General features: G+C 42.1%; 1 protein-coding gene across 4 annotated transcripts in view; it reads left to right on the top strand.

Moving 5' to 3' along the window:
* Positions 1-12,723, top strand: part of SLC7A2 (solute carrier family 7 member 2) — a 71,741-nt gene extending 59,018 nt beyond the window's left edge. For all 4 annotated transcript variants that reach the window (XM_010820288.4, XM_005226025.5, XM_059882343.1 and 1 more), the window contains exons 9-12: positions 978-1,183; positions 2,358-2,524; positions 3,484-3,592; positions 7,541-12,723. In XM_010820288.4, coding sequence (XP_010818590.2) covers positions 978-1,183; positions 2,358-2,524; positions 3,484-3,592; positions 7,541-7,740 — 682 coding nt within the window. In that variant the 3' untranslated portion in view covers positions 7,741-12,723. The remainder of the gene's footprint in view (positions 1-977; positions 1,184-2,357; positions 2,525-3,483; positions 3,593-7,540) is intronic.
* The last annotated feature ends 1,025 nt before the right edge of the window (positions 12,724-13,748 follow it).

Genomic DNA, 13,748 nt, shown 5'->3' with positions numbered 1-13,748 from the left:
CATATTTGCATTTTTAACTGGCTGAATTTGTAATAAAATGCTAACAGTGATTCACACTGAATGTTATGGATTATTTTAATTTTCTTCATGCTTTTGTGCATTTTTTCACAGTGAGCATATTTCTTCTTTAGTTGGGGGACAAATATTACTTTTAAGTTTAAGCAAAAGCTTCTCAGAAGATCCCACTGGGGAGACCAGGGCAGATGTTGGGAGCTAAAGCAGGCTGATATCTTGATACCAGCCAAAGAGGAAGAGGATCTGTAATAAAGGAGAATGGGTAGGAGGTGGCTGACGAGAGAGAGGAAACCAGGGAGGCAGGCTGCAGTGAGACCTTCCAGTACCAAACTGAAGGCTGCATATTATATTACCCTGTGCGTGCATGTGTGCTAAGTCGCTTCAGTCGTGTCTGACTGTTTGTGACCCTATGGACTGTAGCCCACCAGGCTCCTCTGTCCATGGGATTCTACAGGCAAGCATACTGGAGTGGATTGCCGTGCCCTCCTCCAGGGGATCTTCCTGACCCAGGGATCGGAGCTGCATCTCCTGCGGCTCCTACATTGCAGTTGGACTCTTTACTGCTGAGCCACAGGGGAAGCCCATGTTACCTTGTAGCTGATATTTAACCAGGGTTTCTGTTTACAGGGTTGCTGTTTTCATGAACGGCATCTCCTTTGAACATAGATAATTCCAGAGTAATCATTTATCATCACAGGTGCCACACTTTAAAATGTAACTCTCTTCAGCATCTAATATATATAACTTTCTAATCAAGTGGCAATCAGGAAATTCTGAGTTGCTGCAGGTATTTTGCTGAGCACATGTGTGACTTGGCTCAGCAACCCTGAGGCTGCAGCCACAAGACGTGTGCATTTACTGCACCAGCCGTGAATGGAAATGTCTCCATTACAGTTTTAGGTGCTTGTTTCATTTGGACCAAGTGTTTGAGAATAAAGACACACACTTTTACTTGGGAATAGGTACCAGCCCGGCTTATCTTACGAGCAACCCAAGTACTGTTCTGAGAAAGAAGCTCTGGGATCGTGCGCCAACAGAACCTCCAAAAGCAAGTCTCAGGTCACCATGCTGCCAGGACAGGGCTTCAGCCTGCGAACCCTCTTCAACCCCTCGCTTCTGCCTACAAAACAGTCTGCTTCTCTCGTCAGCTTTCTGGTAGGATTCCTGGGTAAGTTCCCTTCACTGTATACCTTATGAAGACCCAGTGGGTGTGTGTGGGTGGAGCAGGATGATGTGAAAGAGGATGAAAGAATATGTTAGCACTGCTCTCAGTCCTGAAATGTTCACCTAGGGGTCACTGGTCATTGAGATCTTCCTTATGTTAGCAGAATAAATCGATGGTATATTGGTAATTGAAGAAGAAAGGAAGAAATTCCCTCGGGCAGGGGTCCCCAGCCTCTGGGATCTAATGCCTAATGATCTGAGGGGGAGCTAATGTAATAATAATAGAGATAAAGTGCACAGTAACTGTAATACACTTGAATCATCCGCAAACCATCCCCTACCATCCATGGAAAAATTGTCTTCAGTGAAACTGGTCTCTGATGCTAGAAAGGTTGGGAACTGCTGCCCTGAGGTGAGAGTGCAGAAGTACAGAATTGGTCCATTTTGTGAGCCTTGAGGGTTCTTCCTGTGGGACGCGAAGTACACCTGCCCGAAACTGAACTGGGACCCAGGGAGCGTGGGAGGCCATACTGCAGATCCTGCTCGCTCACCCACAGTTACATAATCAAGCGTATTTTCAGCAACATTTATTGATGTGCCAGGAACCCTGCTGGGTACTTGGGATGTCAGGAAAGATGGTCCTTCCTCTCACTGGACAGCCTCATTGGTGGCGAGCTAAGGGCAGTACAAGTTTCTCTGAGAGCACATGGGAGGGACCCCTAATTCAGACTTGATGATCAGAGATCGTCTGGGTAGGCAGTGATGCCACTCTCTGAAATAGGAAGAAAAGGTGCAGATCATGTATTATTTGTTTACATGAACAGTGTTTACAACAGCTGAACACAAACAGACTTGTTTTCCCCATTGGAAAAAAAGGGCACTAGCCACCCTGGACAACATTCCATCAGTCCAAGTGATCTCATCTGAGACTGGCAGGAAGGCAGGATGGTAGAGTCCAGAGGGGAGACTGACTCCTAAGGAGGAGACAGTCATGAGTAAGCGAAGCGGGATTCTTAAGTCATGGAAATCAGGCATTTCTTTCCAAAATAGAAATGAAGAATCTTAGTATTTGGCAGAGTAGATATATAAAGAACTTGCTATCAAAATAGACTTTGAATGAAGGGGTCTGAGTGAAGGTCACGTGCTGGTTTTGTTTCACGAGCATGTCATCTCCGCAGCATTCCTCATCCTGGGCCTGAGTGTTCTGACCACGCACAGCGTCCACACCATCGCCAGACTGGAGGCATGGAGCCTGGCTCTCCTGGTGCTGTTTCTCGCTCTCTGTGTTGCCATCGTGCTCATCATCTGGAGGCAGCCCCAGAATCAGCAGAAAGTAGCCTTTATGGTATGTGTCATGAGGATTCATGATCCTAAATATTATGCATGTTTTCTCTTGTATGTTGGTTTTTGTGATTTGTTTCTTTTTAAAAAAACAAAACACTTTTATGGTGTTAACCAGTGAACAACGGTCCTTTGGGATGTTCCTTTTTGTCTTAAGTGTTCTTTTCAAAAACTTGAATGTGTTCCTAGTACATTATTCTATGTAATAGTAAACAAATTTCTTGTTCAATACTCTAAAACATCAGAAAAATAACTAGAGTATTTTAGAAATTCAGGAAGGTCCCCACACCCAAAGCCCTTCCACTGTGAAGTGAAGTTATTCTGTCCATTTGAACTAAGAGCAGAATTTAGCTTGAAGAGGGCTTCCTGGAAGAATCCCCCTGAGATCCCAAGAGTGGTCAGAGTTCCAGTGGCATGCCTTCTTGATATCAGAATGAAACCACTAAACCCTAAACTAAGCCCTGAAACCTACTGCATCTTGGTGATAACGCAGGTGTTACACAGCGGCTGGATAACCCTCTGTAGCTTTGGGCTGCAGTAAACAGTGGGAAATACGGGGCTCCTTTTAGTAGTCTCTAGACGTTGTTGTTTAGTCACTAAGTCATGTCTGACTCTTTTGCAACCCCATGGACTGTAGCCCGCTGGGCTCCTCTGTCCATGGAATTCTCTAGGCAAGAATACTGGAGTGGGTTGCCATTCCCTTTTCCAGGGGAGTCTTCCCAACCCAGGGATCGAGCCCAGGTCTCCCACATTAAGGTGGATTCTTTACCATTGAGCCACCTGGGAAGCCCATTCTCTAGATAAGTGGTTTTTGTTCGAGCTGTTCTTTTTGTGAGAATATAATCACACTGACACACTGTGACAGTATCTATGTATGTCAAATTAGTTGCCACCATGTCAAAACAATTTGAGGAATGTGTTTTAAAATTTGAGTGTATTTAAGAAGATACTTTCCCTCCTTAGGTTCCATTCTTACCGTTCCTGCCAGCCTTCAGCATCCTGGTGAACATTTACCTAATGGTACAGTTGAGTGCAGACACCTGGATCCGATTTAGCGTCTGGATGGCGCTTGGTGGGTCTTCTCCTGTTTCACTTTCTGAACGTGGGCTCTCTCTTTCCCATGTCGTGTGCTGTTCCAGAGAAATGCGCCCCACCCCCTCCCTAGAAACAAAAGCTTTTTTTGGTTTCCTCCTTTCCAAGTTTTAGAATACCTGAATGCCTACATTTCCAGATGTTTTCCAAATACCTTTTTAAAATTCAATTGCTACAGTAACCCTGTAAAACTCTGTAGATCCTATTTTTTCTAACTTCTTGAGTAAAAAAAAATGAAGCCCCCCTCACCAAAAATCAAGGGGTCTAATTTGCAAATGGCACCCCTAAAGTCTGATTACAGAGCCAGTTCCTTCCAGAGCACCATTGAATTTCTGGCAACATTTTGAATGAGCTAATTGCAAGAAATTTCTTTTCCCATACCTAAATGTCTTTTATTAGACCCTTGGGGTGGAATTTGACCTTACATACTGTGAGTGAGCTGATTTACATCTACACTGCGTCGGTTTTCATCATGACTTCTTCAGTGTCTTGTGTGAAAGCTGACTTGTAAATTCAGAGTTTAATTGTCATAACTGGTGGCCTGAGGAGTCTGAGAGTTTGTGCCTTTTGATGGTCCTCCCATTGGCATAATGAGTCTCACTCACTTGGGGGTGTGTGTGTGTGTGTGTGTTTGCTTTGGCTATAAATTAACTTCATTTAAGTCTCAAGCCACCAACCCCCTTGAGCCAATGGGAGGTTTAACCTAGTCGGTTCTCCCCTCCCCCCACAGCCGCACTAGTTTTGCCCATTTTGGGGGGAGATCTGACACGGTGCCAAGAAATTGGGGTGGATCAAAGGTTATCCATCCACACAGGTTGCACTGGGGCATTCTGTCCCTGCGGCCGCTCCTGGTAGGCAGCTCTGTCTTATCAGGGCCAGGATCCTGATGGGAGCCCCCGGCGACTTGGCTGTGCCCTCTGGAATGAACCACAGAGTCATTCCTTTGGGGTCTCGCCACCTCCCCTGGGGCTGCCAGGAAGCCGAGCCCAAACCCCGGGGCACAGGAAGCAGAACTCCTTCCCTTCCTCAGAGCCCAGAAGACTGTACTCTGGCGGAGAGCTTCCCCACGCTCCTGCCTTTCCGCGAACCACTGCCTCTTTCCTCAGCTGTAGCCCCCTGAAGCTCAGTCGTGTGCTTATCCGTGGTGAAGAGTGGGAACCGCAGAACCAGACTCCCCTGTTTCAGTCCTCCCCTGCTGTTTGTTAGCCGTGTCACCTGGGTCATATTCCACCCCTGCTTCTAAGTGCCTCGGTTTCTTTGTGAAATGGTGGCATCGCCACCTTTATTTGAGGACAGAAAGGCTAGCTCTCCAAACCTCTAAGGACATGAGAGGAAATAGAATCCGTTCTAACAACTGCACATGCCAGAATACGCATTGGTGGGCTGCTTCCCATGGTTTACATGGGAAAATTACAATGCATTTCACATCAACCCAAAACTCTCAATCAACTTTTAAAATTATAGCTAAAACACAGCAAAAATGCCTACATATCCTGTGAGAATACTGAAAATCTTCCCCCCTGACCCTCAGTCAGTGTGGTGGTTAATAAACAGTTGCTTTGCATGTAGTTATTCATGCTCTCCTGGTGGCAGTAACGTGTGTAAGGCACACCCATGGCACACAGGGTGTGCGCCTGTGTTGTCACTTTGGTCAGGTCCAACTCTTTGCAGCCCTGTGGCCTATAGCCCACCAGGCCCCTCTGCCCATGGGCTTCTCCAGGTGAGAATACTGGAGTGGGTTGCCATGCCCTCCTCCAGGGGATCTTCCCAACCCAGGGATCAAATCCCAGGTCTCCAGCATCACAGACAGATTCTTTACCCACTAAGCCACCTGGGAAGCCCATTCACACAGGACATGTTTTCCAAAATATCTGACTGTGTCTCCAATAATCCAGCACTTGTATTTGGGGAGTATTTGAGACTTTTCCCCATAAATCCTTTTGTTTAAAGTATCGTGTTAACTTTTGAGGAGGTAAATATTTTTTTACATAAACATTTCAAAAATATTTATTGAGAAAAACATGCATGTTCAGTTCAGTTCAGTCTCTCAGTCATGTCCAACTCTGCGACCCCATGAACCACAGCATTCCAGGCCTCCCTGTCCATCACCAACTCCCGCAGTTTACCTAAAGTCATGTCCATTGAGTCGGTGATGCCATCCAACCATCTCATCCTCTGTTGTCCCCTTATCCTCCCACCCTCAATCTTTCCCAGTATCAGGGTCTTTTCAAATGAGTCAGCTCTTGGCATCAAGTAGCCAAAGTATTGGAGTTTCAGCTTCAACATCAGTCCTTCCAATGAACACCCAGGACTGATCTCCTTTAGGATGGACTGGTTGGATCTGCTTGCAGTCCAAGGGACTCTCAAGAGTCTTCTCCAACAAGACAGTTCAAAGCACCAGCTCTTCGATGTTCAGCTTTCTTCACAGTCCAACTCTCATATCCATACATGACTACTGGAAAAACCATAGCCGTGACTAGATGGACCTTTGTGGACAAAGTAATGTCTCTGCTTTTTAATATGTTGTCTAGTTGGGTCATAACTTTCCTTCCAAGGAGTAAGTATCTTTTAATTTCATGGCTCTAGTCACCATCTGCAGTGATTTTGGAGCCCCCAAAAATAAAGTCAGCCACTGTTTCCCCATCTATTTGCCATGAAGTGATGAGACCGGATGCCATGATCTTAGTTTTCTGAATGTTGAGCTTTAAGCCAACTTTTTCACTCTCATCTTTCACTTTCATCAAGAGACTCTTTACTTCTTCACTTTCTGCCATAAGGGTGGTGTCATCTGCATATCTGAGGTTATTGGTATTTCTCCCGGCAATCTTGATTCCAGCTTGTGCTTCTTCCAGCCCAGCATTTCTCATGATGTACTCTGCATATAAGTTAAATAAGCAGAGTGACAATATACAGCCTTGACGTACTCCTTTTCCTATTTGGAACCAGTCTGTTGTTCCATGTCCAGTTCTAACTGTTGCTTCCTGACGTGCATACGGGTCTCTCAAGAGGCAGGTCAGGTGGTCTGGTGTTCCCATCGCTTTCAGAATTTTCCACAGTTTCTTGTGATCCACACAGTCAAAGGCTTTGGCATAGTCAGTAAAGCAGAAACAGATGTTTTTCTGGAACTCTCTCGCCTTTTCAATGATCCAGCGGATGTTGGCAATTTGATCTCTGGTTCCTCTGCCTTTTCTAAAACCAGCTTGAACATCTGGAAGTTCACGGTTCACGTACTGCTGAAGCCTGGCTTGGAGAATTTTGAGCATTACTTTGCTAGCATGTGAGATGAGTGCAGTTGTGCAGTAGTGTGAGCATTCTTTGGCATTGCCTTTCTTTGGGATTGGAATGAAAACTGGCCTTTTCCAGTCCTGTGGCCACTGCTGAGTTTTCCAAATCTGCTGGCATATTGAGTGCAGCACTTTCACAGCATCATCTGTGATTTTGGAGCCCCCAAAATAAATAGCTCAACTGGAATTTGAAATAGCTCAACTGGTCCACTAGCTTTGTTCATAGTGATGCTTCCTAAGGCCCACTTGACTTCACATTCCAGGATTGCAATATTGCATATACAGATTACACATTAAAAATGAAGACGCACTTTCTACTGGGAAGACATTTGTCAGCGACCTTGCATGGGATATGCTGTACTTGCATTCTGCCCTTCTAAAATAGCACAGAAAGAGAAGGCGCAAAAGATCCTATTATGTTCTATATTAAATTTTCCACATACAGGAGGGGGCATATATATATGTGTGTGTGTGTGTGTGTATGTATATATGTGTGTGTATATATACCAGTGGCTGATTTATGTCAGTGTGTGGCAGTGGCCAACACAACATCATAGACCAATTGTCCACCAGTAAAAAAAAATAATTTCCCTGTACAAAGTCATTTTATCACACCAAAAGCTGATTTCTTTTTCCTCTGAAAGGTTTCCTGATTTACTTCGCTTATGGCATTAGACACAGCCTGGAGGGTACTCCAAGGGATGAAGAAGATGATGATGAAGATATGTATTCAGACAACATTAACGCAGCAACAGAAGAAAAATCTGCCATGCAAGATGGTGACCATCACCAAAGAAACCTGAGCTTACCTTTCATTTTCCATGAAAAAACGAGCGAATGCTAGTGCCTGCTGGGACAGAACTGGTCCACAGTCTGCACGTACATCGTCTGCGTGGAGGGATCCATGACGATGTCATCACCACACCAGGTTGCCGTGGATTTGCTGCAGACACAGTTCACCCTAATTTACACTTACTCACGTGAACAGCACCTTCTCTGATGGCGACTCCATCTAGGGAAACCACTCTGGGCTCGCTCCTCCGTGATAAATATCCCCCAGATAGTGGGAATGTGGGCATGTGTGTGCATATGTTTGTATATGTTGTGGAATATCAATGTTAAAAGTTGTTGGTGTCTTACTCGTATTGCATTGCATTTTTCCAGTGTTGTCATTCATCGGTAGCCTGTACTGCACACACTAAAATGGAGGTGATCGCTGAATAGAAAAGTATCTTGAATGTGCCGGGTGTGGTTGGGGAAATAACTGTCGCTTTTCCTTATTGGACTTTATGTCAAGTTAGACATCCTAAAATTGCATTTACCCATCATTGTGTCTGTCATTGGTCTGGAGTAAGGGGAGGGGTAGGAAATGAGCCTTTTCTGTAACTTATAAATGTCGGCAGTGGGTTTAGCACAGTTTTCTTCTGTGAGGTATGACAGTTTGCTGAAAGTTTAGCCAATCGGAGTGCTTGTGTCTGCACTACCCCGCAGGGCAGGAGCGGCCTTCTGTGTCAGCAGGTGGCAGGCACCCCCTTGAATGGCTGTCTTCTTTGAGACAGTGGTCCTTAAATGTGAGGCCTTCACCTTGTGTGAATGATATCTTCCCCACTCCCCCATTCCGCCCCAGTCCAGTCGGGGTGGAGAGAGGTAGTGTGAGCTCCTAGGGACCCTTTGTGCTGGAAAGTGAAGGTGGTCCCCATGGGCAGGAAGCTCGTGTAAGTGGCAGAGAGGAGGATGCATTTGAAGATAGAGTAGTTACGTGCTTGGCTGAGATCCCAAGCACTCCTGTTTTAAGTCACTTAAAATAAGCCAGCAGAACCTCCCAGGTCACATAATCGGTGGAATGATTTATACCTTTTTCCATTAGTTAGTAAATAATCACAGTTCACAATTTATTTAGGGGTTTTTTTTCTAAGCCAGTAATAAATTCTATCTTTACTACATGCAAAAAGGCGGGGGGGGGGGGGGGGGGCGATGAAGGAATACAAGAAAATTCCCCTGTTCTGATTTTAAAGTGCCTGTTCAGTTGTTATAGGGCATTTGGCCCAATTTGAGGGGTTTGGATTTAATTTGCTTCTGATGTTTCTTTTGGAAACATTTAGGGATATTTTTCTTCCTCTATCCCATAAATTGTTCAGCACTTTTAATTTCATTTATTTTTAAATGACCACACTAAAACTACTGATACAAGTTCCAGTATTCTAGAAAAACCCATCAGTGGTTGAGGAATAGAATATTTCAGTTAAATACATGATTATTTAAAACGTCAAGCCAAAAACATTAACCTAATTGAATTAAAGCCATAGAAACACAATAACCTTTATATGAGTAATTTGTTTTTAAATGTATGACTCTCTAATTACTGTATTTCATTTTATAGGGTTATCCAATAAGTGGACTACTTATCTTCGTATGGTTCGCTTCTCATGAATTATTTTTCTTACAAATAATTACATGGTTCACGAGATGAGACTAGCACATTATCAAGCCCAGGTGACCAGCTTAATACAAAGGCAAAGAAAACACTGATTTTCTGACAGCTCTTCCAAAAGATCAGCCATTTTATTTTCATCATTAAAAAGCAAGTTTTGATTGTTTAGGAGTTTCTTGTGATGAAAAATCCAGTAAACAGGTAGGAAAGTCTGGGTGCCAGTGTTGTAGCATCTCGGATCTAGAACTCAGAACTAACATTCCACAATTTCCAGGGTGCACATAGTAAAATCTGAGGCCCAGTACTGCATGTTTTACTGGAGAGGAAGAGTTGGCTGTGCAAGAGGCAAAGTATTTCTGCAATCATTACTGTGGGCCTAATCCTAGATCTTTGCTGTTACTGCAGCATTCTGAGAAGCACTTTGATTCGGTAATCAGGCCCTTCACGTGGGAATATGAAGAGTTAATTTCACGTGTGAATATTAAACCTTTTACTGAGCACAATCAAGAAATTTATTTAGAACATGACAGGCAGCTAAAACTATTATGCCCACTGTTCAATTAGGAGCAGAATTGAGTTAAAAATAATTTTTCCATCTTGAAACACTTTACAAACACAATTGTCTATGAAAGATGCTTTGTTTGTGACTATCCTTTTTTTCTGTGAAAACTCAAATATCTGTTCATATGTATGTGTGAGTGTATGTGTTAATATATACACGTGTATATATGTGTGTTTGTGTGTTTCAAATGTTGGTGTTTAAGTCAGCTGGGTTTATGATGGGCTTTGGAAATGATCCTGTTGTCTAGATTTTAAAAACCCAACTGACAGAGAAAAAATGTTTTGTATTGATAGGTATGCTTATGCAAAATGTTTAGGTTTTAAACTATTCTGAAATATATGGCAATTTTTTATGTATAATATTTTCTATAGATAGATTCTTTCAGAAAGATATATTTATAATGTTTCTAATATGAAATCACTGAAGTCTAGTACATTAGGTGCTTTATGATCTGAAATGCAGTGGGGTGGGGGCATTAGGGAATTTCTGTTTACTTTTTTCTGCTATGCCTTTTCTGACATTTCTGTCTTGGTTTGCGCTTTTTAAGGAAAAGTCAGTACTACCAGGTCTTTTTCTGTCTGTCTGTTACTACATTTGAATTCACAACCTTTTGAACAAAATGTTTTTGCTTTCTTAGGATTGCCAAAATGTTCTGTGTAGATTTTACTAGTAATCAGACACACTTATATAGACTTCTTTCCAGAAATTAAAAAAAATACATATGCATTCTCTTAATTGTGATTGATTTGCACTAGGAAATCTGCTCTCTGAACATTTTCAGTGAGAAACTTCTTATAATAGCACTTTTATTTTATACTCTAATGATTTGTGAATAACGATACAAAGGCCATACCGACCCTACATTTAACAAGGTAGTTATGCAAGTCCAAATTTTGAAACTATTTAAACTACTTATATTAGAACTTTTGATATATACTGAAATACAAATTATTGCTTAACTAATGTAATTTTCCCCACAGACGAATATCTGGAAAAGTAAGACCAAAACATCATTTGGGATATATACATTAATGAAAAACTAATGTTGTATCTATAAAACCTTCTGTTGTCAGCCACACTTGATAGAAAATATGTTTCAGAATTATCTGTTTCCTTTAAAAGACAAGACCCTAATCTTCTTTTAATTTTTCTGAATAAAGGATTTTTTAAACTTTAAAATTTCAAATAATAAATTTAAAATATTTTCTAAGTCCTGAGTATGTTACAGTCTTTTGAATTAGAAATTATATTTACCAAATTATTTTCTAAATGTATTTAACTGTTTAGCAGGGAGAATAAGGAAGAGTAATCGCCCACCAAGGCTGATGATGCTGGAGGGACTAGATTAGTCTGAGCTCCTTTTCCTCTTAGATCAGCATATTCTGAGATTATAAACCTCAGACGCAATTGTGCCAAGATTCCAACTCTTCCTTCCCTGTGATGTTGCCCGTGATGTTCTGTGCCTGGGTATCTGCTGATATGCTTCAAGTGACAGTAGAATTCAAACCAAAAATATGAATACAATGTCCCACCTGATTTTAAAGGATTGGGTTTAGAGTGTGCATCAGGAAATATTAATATACACGTGCTTTGTGTGAATGTCTTGTGGGGGTGTTATTAGCTTGTTTTGGGGGCTTGTTTTTGATTTTTGACTAGTGCCAAAGTAGTGTCTTCTCTCTACATTTTCTACCTAACATTTTCTAGCTTGTTCTAATATATCAAGGGAAGAAGTACCAAAGTTCACGTAGGAACTAATGCCAGCACAGATCATTGATTTTCAGACACATAGATGTGTGAAAATAACATTGTTTGACTTCATTGTTTAGCCGAGTTTCTTTTTTTATCTCCTTGTATAATTATATTTAAACATTTTTAATGGCTTTCTGGTTTATGAATTTTGAAAGGCCAGATCTACTGTTGTTGTGGTTGTTGGTTTAGGGGTTGGTTTTTGTAACATTCGTTATTGTTTTTATGTACGCAGTTTAGTCGTGTTCATTTCAAATGCATTTTGTTACGGCTCAACCCAGTCGGCAACCCTGGGAGCAGCACTGTTGTAGCTTTAATGCACCTTAGCTGAAGCCACTGCCACTGTCTCTGGCTTTCAAGAGCCTTCAGTGACCACTGGCAGCAGCTCCATGGGGATCATAGCCAGGACCGTGGGTCAGGCAGGCTGCAAAGTGTGAGTGTCTATAGCTACCTTTGTTGGGGAGTCTTGGATGACAGGGTAGGACATGAAGTGAAAAACTAAGGTAGTTTGGGGTCCTTCGTTTCAGCTCCGAACATCCCATGAGTACAAGGTAAATGATAAGGACCAAGGGCCCTCTCCGACTCACGGGAAGGATGGCTGCTCCCTGGAATGCACCATAGGCCCTGGCCCCTGCACTTTCTGTGCCAGCACCATCATCCTTGCGGGGGAAAGCACACGCGCCACGGCTCCGTTGGTAAAGAACCTTGTATTGCCAGCGTGGCAGGTTTCTCTGGCCCGTGCCTGGTTAACAGGCTCTGCTTCATCTTTGGTATCCATTTGTTTCATTGTTTTCTTCTGTTATCGTTGTACTTAATAGAAACCGTTGATAGGGCCTAAAACTCTACCAAAATTCTATGTCTGTAAAAACCAAAAGATACTTTGGTCTTACTCAAATACAGAGATTTTTGTGTGTGTGTACGATTGTAGATAATTCTAAATTTACATGTTTTTGATGATAATCAGTGTTCCTTTTTGCTTATAACGTTGGATTATTTTTTAGAATTTGTAATAAATAAAACTGCTGCTTTACCACTGTAACATGTGCTTTCTAACCATGTATTTTTAAAATAAATTTTAATATGACTTATCATAGTGTTGTATGCATATGTATCATACCTACCAAAAGCTTACATTTCACACTTACCAAATTTAAACTGCTTTTTTATTTAGGCCACTTTAGAGCTCAGAAATATAGTACAATCTAAATGGAAACAGTTTTGTTGTTAAGAATACTCACGGGGCAGCCTACCACTGTACAACTTCCAAGTCGTATAAGAGACGTCCTTCACTGTACTCAGTCTTCATGACACATTCCAAACACCGGTTGCTCCTGAAGCATGCCACCCCAGGACCACACATCTGACGTCCTACCAATTCAACTGCCATTTATTTAATGGACCAGTCTCTTTGACATTGCTTTTGTCTGCAAGAAGCTCCTTGTTATGCTCCTGACCAAATCATAGCTTTCAGTAACTGGTAATCAGTTATCTATAACTAACAGAAGTTTTGTACTGTATAGTGAATAAATATTTATCAACTTCAGCCCTCTTTACCCTTTGATGGGGAGGGAGGAGTCAGTTTTCTGAAATAGTTTCAAGTTAGTTAAAATTGCAAATCTCCTAAATTATCTTCTTTAATTTTGAAATGCCATTGTATGTAGACTTTTAATTCCTGTTGGTTTTTTTGTTTTTTTTTCCATAAATGGAAGGGAACACCCACCATGTTGAATTAAACTTGAGTATGAATTTAGCCTGCCTTGAAAACCAAGCTAAAACAGCAACATATTTTCCAAATGGAAGTCTAAAATCTAATTTATCTGTTATTTATTGTTGGCTTGATTAGCACTGGTAAGTAGGTTTTGAGGCCCCCCCCTCTGTGCTGGCACTGTGGAATCGTGTGAAGGGAGGGTCAGCAAGGTTGGCGTCTTCTGAGGTCCAGACCCTCAGCTTGTAGATGGCCGTCTTCTCCCTGAATCTTCACGTGATCTTCCCTCTGTGTGTGTGTCTATGTCCAAGTTCCCGCTTCTTATAAATAAGAATTCCAAAATTATTGTCCTAATACCACCATTAAACAATTATATAATGGGAACATAAAAATAGACTTGAACAAATG

This window comes from Bos taurus, chromosome 27 (assembly GCF_002263795.3).
Source record: "Bos taurus isolate L1 Dominette 01449 registration number 42190680 breed Hereford chromosome 27, ARS-UCD2.0, whole genome shotgun sequence".
Taxonomy (NCBI): domain Eukaryota; kingdom Metazoa; phylum Chordata; class Mammalia; order Artiodactyla; family Bovidae; genus Bos; species Bos taurus.
The sequence above is the reverse complement of the archived record's forward strand: the minus strand, read 5'-3'. Positions and strand labels throughout refer to the sequence as shown.